This window comes from Oryx dammah, unplaced genomic scaffold (assembly GCF_014754425.2).
Source record: "Oryx dammah isolate SB20612 unplaced genomic scaffold, SCBI_Odam_1.1 HiC_scaffold_3, whole genome shotgun sequence".
Taxonomy (NCBI): Eukaryota; Metazoa; Chordata; class Mammalia; order Artiodactyla; family Bovidae; genus Oryx; species Oryx dammah.
In genome coordinates, this window is record NW_024070187.1 from 24,377,257 (window position 1) to 24,390,485 (window position 13,229).

The 13,229-nt window shown below is 42.5% G+C and overlaps 1 protein-coding gene across 2 annotated transcripts in view; it reads right to left on the reverse strand.

Annotated features, from left to right (window-relative positions):
* The window catches only part of DAPP1 (dual adaptor of phosphotyrosine and 3-phosphoinositides 1), a 56,133-nt gene that overhangs the window by 6,955 nt on the left and 35,949 nt on the right, over positions 1 to 13,229 (reverse strand). For both annotated transcript variants that reach the window (XM_040237795.1, XM_040237794.1), the window contains exons 4-6: positions 6,760 to 6,890; positions 1,659 to 1,706; positions 26 to 88 (exon numbers count right to left, since the gene is read on the reverse strand). In XM_040237795.1, the coding sequence (XP_040093729.1) occupies positions 26 to 88; positions 1,659 to 1,706; positions 6,760 to 6,890 (242 nt within the window). The remainder of the gene's footprint in view (positions 1 to 25; positions 89 to 1,658; positions 1,707 to 6,759; positions 6,891 to 13,229) is intronic.

Here is a 13,229-nt window from a genome sequence, read left to right on the forward strand (position 1 = left end):
GAAAATATATGATCATGTTTCTTACCATCTGGTCTTTGAAGTATTTCAGTTCATTCCTCTGCAAAGTAAACCACCTTGTTTTCCAGGTCTGAAAAAAAAAAAAAAAATGAAACATAGGCTTTGCATACATGATTATAATATCTGGACTGGATAATTTCCTTTTCTTGTAAAAGTACTTAGATTAGATACAATGAAATATTCTTGTGGTGTTATTTCTGAGAAAAAAAAACTTTCAAAGTGAAACTTAAAGTTTTAAAGTTTAAAAAATTAAAATGATTCCATGCCTTAAGCTCATAACAGAGGCAAGGATATCATTAACATTTTTGAGCAAGTAAAAAGAAATAACCTATCATAAATATTTAAGGTGATTTGCATCACAATAAACCGCTAAAATTTCCATCTTAGTAAGACTTAATAATCTTAATAAAACTATGGTAAGAATAGATATAATTTTTGAGCACCTATTGAAAATTCATACTATCCTTGGAGGTTTATATACATTATAGACAGCCCTCATACAATGCCAAATATTATTATTCTTCTTTTACAAACAAACAAACAGGTTTAGGAACCTCAAACCACATGCTATTCTAAACCTTGCCTAGAAATTCCAGGGCATTTGTGGAAAAATGTTACCCACTGTCTCCTTTTTTTTTTTTTTTTTTGTCTCCTTGTTCTGTACTAACTGAACACTCATCATCTTTGGTGGCAACGTTCCCAATTAAAGGAAGTAACAATGGATTTAAAAATAATGCTACGAACATGAATACTTCCTCTTCCCAGGAATAATACACTTGAGTTGGGACAAAATAACTAAATATTTAGGTTAAATTCAAGCAGGCCAGTACCCTTGAGAGATTCAGTGCCCTGACACTTTAAATGAGAAAGAACAGACACTCTGTGAAGGTCTTCTTAGCCCATGAATATGAAATAGAATAACTTTAAAGGTACAGTCGCATAAACAGAAAAAAGTTGGATACCTCCCAACCAGTAAAGTCCTAAATTTTGTTTTCTTTGGGATTTTATAAGATAGTTACATTAGTACCAGTGAGATTTTTTTTTTCTACTGTTAGGTAGACATATCTAACAAAATTTTCATAAAATTTTGACTCTTTTTTACTAAAAATAAATCTTAAAAAGCAAAGGTGTGTACTAGACATGGAACTCTGCTCAATGTTATATGACAGCCTGGATGGGAGGGGAGTTTGGGGGAGAATGGATACATGGATATGAATGGCTGAGTTCCTTTGCTGTTCACCTGAGACTACCATAACATTGTTAATTGGCTATATCCCAATATAAAATTAAAGGTTTAAAAAATGATTAAGATGGTAAAAAAAATTATTGAATAAAAAAAGATATGTGCTGGAGTTAATTTGCTACTTTAATCCTCAATTATTGCATCAAAAGGATTTTAAGTTTTGAGTATCAATGACAGGCTATTTTCATACATGTCACTTTGCCAAAGAATAGTCAGGTGATTTTATAGAATTTTTACTAACATTAGCCATCAAGATGAATTCTGTAAACAGGTAAATGTTATAACTGGGTCAAAATGAGTAGGCGGTTCTGCTTTTTAAAAGTCAAAATGAGGACTGAGCTCCCAGGATGCATTCTCTGTCTTTGTGGCTGATGCTGGAGGCCACACACTTCCTTACCTTGACCAGACCACCCTGTTTGGTGAGGTAGCCTTCTTTGGTGCCCAGCTGAAAAAGAAAGAAACACTCAAGTGAAGCCCAGAACTATCACAACTTGAATTTTGTCTATTTCTGTCCTATTTTAAAATGAAACAAGAATTTGCCTTTGATCTTTAAGTAATTGCCTTTCCTTCTTCATCGAGGCACTTGAAAATCCTTCCTGTGTGGTAAACACTGTTTTCAGACCAGATTGTCCGGTGTGATTTTGCAGCAACAGAGGACAGTGCACAGATTCTTCTCTAGTGTGAGTTAGCACTTTGCAGTCAACCAGGTTATATAAGCTATACCATTTATAAGAGCCTGCTCTGGGCAATGGGCGTCTGTGCATCCCATCTGCTCGGATTGTTGCTGGGGTGTTATGTACATAAACATGGCCACACACACTGCCATAAGGTCAATACGTGGGCAACTCTGGATAAAGCAAAGAAGAGGGATTTCTGTACTTCCCAGAGTCTGTATTCTGCTAATCTGCTTTGTGAATTAGAAATCGCATTTTCTACAATTTATCATATAATTCTCTAACCCCACCCCTTTGGTTTTTCACAGACTATCTCTTGAGACCTATATTCCATGGGATAGACTCTCAAGAGTGCATATCTATTTAGACTTGATTCATCTAGAAAGGATTTAAAGTGAGAATGAGTCATTTCATCTCACCTATCAATAATTCAAGGGTAACAATATGACACATAGCTGGCACCTATGAAGTATAAGGAATGGTGGGGAACAGTATCAATAGCAATTTGCATAAAACCAGGACCCTCAGGTGAAAAAATGTCAAAATTCATACATTCCTGAAGAAATTAGATTCATGGTAGGCTATTTTGTTCTATGATATCATAATACATCTTATATTAGTAAGAAAAAAATAAATAAAAACTGAGAAATGATTTGGTTGATGTCAATGTTTTTTCATGGGAGTTTCCACAGTATTTGTTCCTGAGATGAATTCTCCCTACCAAGGAAAAAGAGGAACAGCAACCATAGAAATAAAGATTTAAAGCCAGAAATAACATATGGCTATGACCACTTCCTTTAAAATTCTTAGGGCATTGAAATAACAATGAAACTCCCAGGTATTCATTTAAATAATGTTTATAGCATTGGTGAATTTGATATTGAATAATCAATTTGATTCATTTTGACATTAAAAGAATGAACTGACTGAATTGAGTTTGGATATTATATTATGGAAACAAAAAATTACCATTTTGGATTATTGAGTCTACAGAGGCAAAATAAAGACAAGTTATTTTGTAGAAGATACTGATAGAATTGAAATCACACTAAGAAATCATGCTACTGACTCCATCTTACCTCCATCCAAACAATATATGATAAATCTAGTATTTTTCTAAGGTTTTGATAGATAAGTGGAAGGCTGCAGAGAAAAGAGCTGAGAATACCAATTTTATTCATGGTCTCAGGAGGTAAGAAAGGAAATATCTACATAGCAGCAGATTTATTTTTTAAATCTTCTCATCTAGAAGAAGAGAGTTTATAGCCCCAAATTGGAAACAGCCTAAATATTTTCAAATTAAAGCATTTAGCCAGCCTATCATCCTTTATATCTGCCTGCCTTGTGTGTGCTCATGCCAGTCATGGCCAGCTCTTTGCAGCCCTAGGGACTGTAGCCCTCCAGGCTCCTCTGTCCATGGAATTTTCCAGGCAAGAATACTGGAGTGGGTAGCCATTTCCTACTCTGGGGGATCTTCCCTGATTTAGGGATCGAACCAGCACCTCTTATGTCTCCTGCATTGTCAGACAAGTTCTTTACCACTAGCACCACCTGGGAAGCCCTGCCTGCCTTAATTTTAGTCAAAAGCCATCAGGTGGGATAAACTGAGGATGTGTTCCAGAATGAAGCCTACTCAAGAGGCAGGACAGATAAAGGCAACTTGTGATTTTGGATTGCATCCCTATGATCTAAGGCGCCTTACTAAGAAAACTGATGACTGTCGCCTAAACGAGATCTGCGGATGGGAGTGTGGCACTGCATCAATGCTAATTTCCTATTAGAACCTGGGTTTTTATTCTTCTTTTGATGATTGTCATGATCCCCCTACTACATACAGTGTGAGCTCAATGAGGCCAGAGCATTTGCCTAATTTATTGCCAACCCTCCAGTGCTTAAAACAGGCCTCGGTGCATTGTAGGCACTTTTTTTATAAGATTGCTAAGCAAATGAATTAATTAAATTCATCCTATCTCAGAAGCCCAATCCTTAGTTGTGTATGAAATATATAAACAATCATTTCCCCAGATGCAGTTGCCAAAGGATGGTAAACAGTTTTACAGAAGCATCTACATTTCTGGGCGATAGGATACCTATTTTCATTTTCACTTCAAGCAAGAAGTTCTTTTTCCTGTAAATAGTACTTAGTTCCCTTCCTCCACTGCCAGTGCTTGTGCAAGAAGGGCATCTCCACAAGAGAAGGCAGAAGTCCAGAAGCCCTCAATCAAAGCTGTGAACTCCTGTGTTCAGCCAGGGGAGGAGAGTCCCTGATAAGACAGTAACTGTTCCCCAGCTGGCTGGTCCATCCATTCTGTAGTGAGGAGTACTGTGACACAAGAAACCACTAGAAAATCTTTCTAGTTTTCTGTCCATATCAATGCACAATAAATGTCATGGACTTCTCATTATACAGTGTGAGTGAAGATATTTTCAACTTACCATTCACCATTGTTTCACATTTTAAAATTAATTTTGGCCTTGTCCCTGGCTTGCAGAATCTTAGTTGCTTGATCAGGGATTGATCACTGCCTGGGCAGTGAAAACGGCTGAGTCCTAACTACTGGACCCCCAAGGAATTCCACCACTGGTTTTAAAACCCCATTATGCAGAACCTTCTGCAAATGTTCATTGCTGGATCCTTGGGCAGGTGAATCCATCTGACACCTGGAGTGGGCAAAGGAGGCAAGCAATCAAGCTTGCAGAATTTGATCCCAAGAAGGTTGTTTCTACCTAAGGATGCCCCGTGCCTCATGCTCACACCAGCTCCACAAGTTCGGTCATATCTGCATTCTACTGTTGAGAAAGAACCCACGCAGTAGGGTCTGGTTTGATCGACCTTGAGTGGAGATCTTTAGGGGAAGGTAACAGGGAAGAACGTAGAGTAAAACTGAGAGTACAAATGAAAATGATGGTGAAGCGATTGGTGGTGGGGTAGGTTGGTGAAGAGGAAGGACAGGATCAGAGTACAGTCGACCGGAAAACAGACTTGGTTAGATCTTGATGTGTTCTCTGGTCTGTTTTGACTTGAGACTATTTACTGTCTTGCGTTCCTAAGTTTCTCTAGTTCAGAGGTCTTCTACGTCCCTTTGTAAAAAAGCTAAAACATCTTCCTCAGCCAATTTCCAGGATTTTTATTTTTGAGTGGACGTAGCGGAGTAACACGGAGAAGGCAATGGCACCCCACTCCAGTACTCTTGGCCTGGAAAATCCCATGGAAGGAGGAGCCTGGTGGGCTGCAGTCCATGGGGTCGCTGAGATTCGGACACGACTGAGCGACTTCACTTTCACGTTTCACTTTCATGCATTGGAGAAGGAAATGGCAACCCACTCCAGTGTTCTTGCCTGGAGAATCCCAGGGACGGCGGAGCCTGGTGGGCTGCTACCTATGGGATCGCACAGAGTCAGACACGACTGAAGCAACTTAGCAGCAGCTGCTGCTGCAGCGTAGTAACAGTGTAATGTGTCGTGAACCTGATTAGCCTATAAAGCTACTGATTATGATTCCAGTTCCGGGAGAAGTCTCAGACTCCTGGGAAGGGCGGACTCCGTGCAGGTAGCCAGCCTCCTGTCCGATGATTCTAGGATAAAGGTGAGCAGAGCATGCACAGAGGACGGGGTGTTAGAGGAAGCTAGAAGGGGTTACACAGAGTCGGACACGACTGAAGCAACTTAGCAGCAGCAGCAGCAGCAGCAGCAGCAGAAGGGGTCAAGAAGGCTTTCTGGAAGAGACTGATCCCAGATGCAAGCCTCTAAGGATGAGGGAACAGTAGAGACGTTGGCAGGATTTCAGATGCAGGGAGGAGAGGAGGAGCATTCAGAAACGCGGGGTCCTCCAGCGTGAATGTGGGAGAGAAGTATAAGGTCAGGCCACGGAGAAGAGTAGGATCCAGGCGGATGAAGACGGTGGACATCCGCCGAAAGCTGTTAAGCTGGAAGTCACGGTAAATCTGCTTCTCAGGAGAGATGTCTCTGGTGGCAGGGTAGAAGAAGTATGGCCACAGAGACAAAAAGGTCATGTATGTTTTTATTTAATCTGTAGCTAAATATCTTCAGGTATAATGATGGCTATCTAGAACTAGTGCTTGACATTTCATTTAGGTGTGATCCTCATTATCATGAGGACACAGCCAGATACTTTATTCACGAGCATGCAGCCAATGAGAAAAAGGAAAAGAATCAGGACAACCGGGGGCACAGTGAAGGGAAGAAGGTGCTGGAGAGGAATCTTTGCAGGGTCACAGCTCACAGAACAAACGTCAGTGGACTCCAAGGAGAGCAATGAAAGCCCCCCATTGCACTGAAAGTGAACAGTGGCTCATATGCTGCAAAGGAGTCCAAATGTCTTCTGTCTGGACCCTTCATTCAGTGAAGGAAAAACATAAGTAATAAAAAGACCAGGGGAAAAAATAATATCCTGAGAATTTATAGTAAAGGTGGAGAATCTTTTTCTTCCAGAGAAAGTTGAAATGTAAAAGAACTTTTTTAAAAAATTTAATGAATTTGTAGAATAACCGTTTAGACAACTGTGTGACCATAAATATCTTTCGCACATTCTACCATGAACTTTTTTGGTTAAGTGAGGACAGGATTTAAGCACTATTTCTGAAGTCTTTAAAATCCTATCACTATCGCATTGTATTTTTTTTTTTTTTTTACAATTTACCCTGGACCAGGTGAGCCATAGGCTTAGAACTTTACATTCCTTTTCCAGTTTTATATCCCAAGGTTGAATTTTATGTGAACAAAAGTACTGTAAAGTGTGTGTAACTTATTGCATGTTATTGCTTTTAGACAGTGAGCCCGGTGGGCAGATGGATGGCCACTTACAGAAGGCGCAGTGGGCACCAGGTCATTTTCTGATCTTCCCGTCTGCATTGCTGTGTGAACCCGGACAGATTCATAAATGGATGGTTCTTCCACTTTTTTGGGATAGGGGTGTTTCAGAACAATCAGAGTGCCTGCATGTAGACCAAAAAAAAAAAAAAAAAAGTCAAATATAAGCCCCAGAAAGAGAGTCCAGATGCTAACACCAGATCACTGTGCCTGGATCATAAAGGTTCTTGTTTTTCATGGATTCACTGACTCACTGTCTCAATATTTATCAAGTACAAACTACATTCCAGGCTCTTAAACTGGACACTGGAGATATAAAGTGAAATGAAGTCGCTCAGTCGTGTCCGACTCTTCGTGACCCCATAGGCTGTAGCCTACCAGGCTCCTCTGTCCATGGGATTTTCCAGGCAATAGTACTGAAGTGGATTGCCATTTCCTTCTCCAGGGGATCTTCCCAACCCAGGGCTCGAACCCAGGTCTCCCGCACTGTAGACAGACGCTTTACCGTTTGAACCACCAGGGAAGTCTTGGAGATATAAAGCGTTGTGAGATAATTTCTGCCCTCCTAGTCTAGGACAGAATTAGCCATGAATATAGTCATTTAACTGAACAGGGTGATGAGACCACCATTGGCAGTGTGAACCAAGCATGCTGGTTGTGCATGTGGTAACTCTGCTTTCTAAGAGAGATGTCTGTAGGTGGCAGGGTATAAAAAGTACCACAGAGGCAAAAAAGATCATGCATAAGAAGTGCAGTTCTATGGAATGCTTTAGAAATATTTTCCTAGGGGAGGCAACACCATCAGACTCCATTAGACCTTAGCAATAACTGCTGGTTTTCCAGGTGGGCTTTACAAAAGTTGTGCAGACTAAACCACACAATGTACCAGGTATAGGAGGATTTATTCCACTGTTTTACTTTGCAGGATTTTCAGAACAGCTTGTAACAAATCCGTGGACCTAAAAAATATGAGCTTATAGCATTTTCCCTCCTGTCTGCCACCACCCCATTGACAGCTGAAGGAAAGAAGGCTTTGCTTTTCTTTGGTAGATATGAAGTGAATAGGCTGAGGCCAGTGTGTAATTACCTTCACTTCCATGTGAAGGCAGAAAACACCCACCCCACCCCCAGTCTGGGGGGGTCAGGTATTGGGGGCTGAGAGATTTCAACTCAACACTGATATTTCCCCCTTCTGCATCTTTCCCTTACCGTGATCAATCAGTCAATCAGAAACTAGAAAGTGACTGCAAAAAGAGTAATTAAGGGTTTTCTCCCCTTTGCTCTGGCTTCTTGTTTTTTTGTTTTGTTTTTTTTTTTTAATTTCACTTGGGTCTTTCATACGGAAGGTCCAGGATTGTACCAGACACTGGGTGAGATGCAAAGATTTCAGTAGTTGATTCAACACATATTTCCTGAGCTCTCCTGAGTGCCAGGCACTTCAGTAGGCCCAGGAGATATAGCAGCAGACCAAGGAGATGTTTCTTTCACTCTCATGGCCTCAGAGACAGAAACATTTTGGAAAAAAAAGAAAAGTCAGGTGGGAGAATTGTTATGAAAACCGTAACAAAGCAAAGTGAAGGAATGAAGAGTGAAAAGAGAAAGGGGTTTGGGTAGCGTGGTATTTATATCAGGTCAGGGAAATCTTCTTTGATGGGGTGACAGAAAGCTCATAGAAAGTATAGACCTTGAATTGGAGTGAAAAAGACACAACAAGGAAAGGAAAATACCTCCTCTGCAGTTAAAAAAAAAAAAATGTAATAATAATGATAAACCTACAAACCAAGCAAAATCTTTCTATGAGGTTTGAGTAGAGACAGGGAACTCACTGCAAAAACAGAACAATGCCTTCTGACCCAGGGGCCCAGACAAGGCCCTGCTGGAAAGCGACGAGGGTCACTGAGAACAGCCAAAGAGGGGCACTCGTCCTGGCCCCCAAACAGTGGCTTCCTCCTCGCTCTGCACCCAGCTCATCTCGGGAGCACTGGGATCACAGTGAAAAGTGGCTTTTGCAGTTCTCAGAAGGCCCAGTCCTGCTCTTGCACAGTGCTTGCACTCCTTTTTGTTGAGGCGATTCTTTCGTGAGAACAGATCCAGTCATATGGGGACAAGGGGCCGGTTACAGGTTTACAGTCATAATGAAAGCAGCAACACCTAAACCCAGAGCAGCCGTTGTGCAGGCCCAGGGGCCGTATGGATGCAGCTGTGACACGGCAGATGCTTGGTGAATTGGGAACTGGTTGCCCAGGGACCCACCAGAGAGAAACACGTTCTGGCAGCCACCCTGGCTTTGTGGAAAGAGCCACCATGGCACTCAGCCCCTGTTACTTTGGACATTCTATTCCAAGCTTCTCTTTCTTCCTCTGACAAGAGAGAACGATTACCCTTTCTTCACGAAGCTGTTTTAAGCCCCAAATAAAGAAGGGCTTGAGAAAGGATTATAAAAATGTTAGATGTTGTTACGTTCTGACTTATTTTTAAATTCTTAAGTGAAATTCCAGTGAGCACCATCTTTGGGAACATGGATTTTAAAATTAGGTAAAAAAGACCTAAATGTAACTATGTGCTAAGAATAACAATGGCAGTAGTCTAGAAAGTCACTGACTATAGCACTCAGACAGACGCCTCTTAACATTTCCATCTGACAGTGGAGGAGAAGAAGACCAGAGCTCAGGGCTCAATGCAGCGCACAAATTAGAAAAAAAAAAAAAGTGAAGTTTTGTGCTTCATCTTCAAGTGAAGTGAAGTTGCTCGGTTGTGTCCGACTCTTTGCAACCCCAGGGACTGTAGCCTGCCAAGCTCCTCTGCCCATGGGATTTTCCAGGCAAGAATACTGGAGTGGGTTGCCATTCAAATTCAAAGTTGATGCTAAATTATCATCCTATTCATATGCTTAATATGAAAATACTATTTTAAATGATGCCCTAGAAAGATGCCCCTGGTCAATCCTCTGTCCTTTTGCATAGAACCAAGCATCCCCCAGGTATATACTTGCCTATACTAGTTTCCTATGATGTTGAAGCTGAAACTCCAATGCTTTGGCCACCTGATGCAGAGAGCTGACTGATTTGAAAAGACCCTGATGCTGGGAAGGATTGAGGGCAGGCGGAGAAGGGGACGACGGAGGATGAGATGGTTGGATGGCATCACCGACACAATGGACATGGGTTTGGGTGGACTCCAGGAGTTGGTGATGGACAGGGAGGCCTGGCGTGCTGCAGTTCATGGGGTCGCAAAGAGTCAGACATGACTGAGCAACTGAACTGAACTGAACTGAACTGAACTGATTGCTGCTGTAACAAATCATCTCAAACATAGTGACGTAACTTGACTTGATTATCCTACAGTTCTGGAGGTCAGAAGTCTGAAGCGGGTCTCATGAATCTAAAGGGACGGTATTGGCAGAACTGCTTTCCTTTTGGAGGCTCTCGGAGACCATCCGTTCCCTTGCCTTTTCTAGCTTCTGTAGGCTGCTGCGTTCCTTGATCGGCGGCTCCATTCCTCCATCTTTAAAGCCAGAAGCAGTGGGTCAGGTCCTTCTCATGCTGCTGTCTCCCCAGGTCTTCTCTGCTTCTATCTTATAAGGACCACTGTGATAAGAGTGGATGCTCCTGGGCAATCCAGGATAAGCTCTGCATCTCAGAGTCAGAATTCCTTTTTGCCATGTAACATAGCATTTACACTTCCAGGGAGGGATATGAACACCTTTGAAGTGGGGGCGTCATGATTCTGTTTACTACAGTAACAGTTTCTGGGTGGTGAGCTTAGCCATAGGGTCCGTTGTGCTGCAGTATAACGATCTCTGGGCCAGGGTTGCTGCCTGAGCCTGCAGCGCTGTAATCACTTGGGACCATAAAGCCGTTGCTTTTCCAACACACACATTCCAAGTCCTGTGAGTCCTTTCAGAGCAGGTATGGTGTCAAATTTATCTTTGTATTCCTACCTCCTGATAGAGTTTCTGACATAGGGAAAGCTTAATGAGTGAATGAGTGAGTGAACAAATGCCACAGTAACTCAGGTGTAAGGCAGGGAAGAACATGAAATGAACCAAGCTTCCAGGTCCACAGTTAACTTGGCCAGGGCAAGGACAGGACAGGACAAAAAACCCAAGTTCAGCTCTCCAAATCTCCACTGTGCTGTGCTTAGTTGCTCAGTCATGTCCGACTCTTTGAGACCCCACGGACTGTAGCCTGCCAGGCTCCTCTGTCCATGGAGATTCTCCAGGCAAGAAAACTGGAGTGGGTTGCCATGCCCTCCTCCAGGGGATCTTCCCACCCAGGGACTGAACCCAGGTCTCCAGCATTACAGGCAGATTCTTTACCAACTTAGCCATCAGGGAAGCCCAAGAACACTGGAGTGTGTAGCTTATCCCTTCTCCAGGGGATCTTTCCAAGCCATGAATCAAACTGGAGTCTCCTGCACTGCAGGCAGGTTCTTTACCAGCTGAGCTCCCAGGGAAGCCCCATATCTCCCCTGGGAGCACTCAAATTCTATTTTGAAAACTTCCTCTGAAGTTTAATCAATGAATAGCTAAACTAAGGTAAATGATACTGAGTCAACCAGGAAAGCAGAACTGACATATTAATTTTAACTACTAAGACCATGCATGAAGCTAGTTTGAATGGTGTCATGAAGAAAATAGCAAGCTACTTATAAAATTCAAGCTTCCATTGATAAAAATCTGGTCTCCTGAGAGACATGTCTCCTTAGCCAACCATTCCGCCCAAGGAAGGGCCAATATATGGACTTCTTGGCATGGCTTCCAGGCTTACAATGATTTCCTCTTTTCTGAATACCATCCCATCCCCTTACACAGAGGTAGACCCCCAGAGATCCTAGCCCTCCTCCACAAACACCTAACCTGTACTCACTCGTTGGACCGACCCACGGATCTGCTTAGTCACTTCTCTGGAGAGACGGTTCATTAACTTCAGTTTCTGAGTTCAAGAAGGGGACTGTTGTTTCCTGCCTTTGACATGAAAGCTGGTTTCAGAAGCAACTCCATGAAGGCACAGTTTTGAGTTGATCAGAGCATAAGGAAGGCAGGTAGTTCAGTGTGCTGAAAGCTTCAGAGTAGCCTCGTGATCACTTGGCTGATTCCTTGTTGTCTCTGTTTCTCTTGCCCTTAAATTCTGAATGGGAATACGAATATCTTTCCAAAAAATTCCCACTTCTCTCCCCGTATCTTTTTTTAAAGAAGTTCAGCTGGCTAGGGTTAGTTTCTGTCATTGGCAATTGAAATAAACTTATCTAATGTAGACATCACAGACTTATTATTAAGTTAGAAGATTCAAGGTTCCTGACAGCATGCTGACTCCATGAGGAAGAACTCTGGGTTAGTGATATTCAGGCCAGACAAATTCCAGGACTTGGTTAGAAGATACTGACAAAGGGCAACAAACAGGAGGCAGGGGCTGGTAGAGAAAGAAGAAAGCTCTGCAACTACAAGTTGGAACCCTGGCTGTGTTTCACTTCAGTTTCCGAACTACATGAAGGAGATTGTTGTTTCCTGCCTTTGACATGAAACCTGGTATCAGAAACTCTTGGTGGGGGAATATTTTTGAACTGTAACTTACAGACACCTACTCAGTGTATAGTACTATGAGATTGCATTGAAAGACTCCTTATCTTATATTCCAGCAGGAATTCCAAAAATAAATAAGGACAGTCTCAAGCCTCAGGCACTGGTTTGATATCTAAACTAGAGTATAGTGCAGGGCACACAGAGCTCCTAAAAAGGAAACTTTGTTTAGAATATTTCCTTTTCCCACTGAAGTGAGTGCTGCCCCTAGGTTCCCCACCTAGACTGGAAGATGGCTGGAGGGCGAGGACGATACCTGTTTCATCGCTATATTACCAGTGGCCAGCAGTGCCCAGCTCACAACTGGTTCTCAATACAGATGATTAATTATGAATTAAATTAAAATAAGATCATATCCATCTATGCTTCATAATTGCCCTCAGATTCAGAAAACAAGCTTTCCTGCTGCATATGCATGGCAGATTCCTCCATCTCCTCCTGCTAATACAGGGTAACTTTCTAGGGGAGTTACAAGAATATTGAAGATCTTTCTGTTTTCTTCTTTGCTACCTGCTCCGCAAATGGACTTGAACTCATCATAAAATGGTGCTGGTAAAATCACGTTTGTTTACACATGAAGGAGTTAGGCAATGGCACTCCACTCCAGTACTCTTGCCTGGAAAATCCCATGGACGGAGGAGCCTGGTGGGCTGCAGTCCATGGGGTCGCTAAGAGTCGGACACCACTGAGTGACTTGCCTTTCACTTTTCACTTTCATGCATTGGAGAAGGAAATGGCAACCCACTCCAGTGTTCTTGCCTGGAGAATCCCAGGGACGGGGGAGCCTGGTGGGCTGCCGTCTATGGGGTCACACAGAGTCGGACACGACTGAAGCGACTCAGCAGCAGCAGCAGCAGCAGCAGCAGCAGCAGCAGCAGCAGCAGCA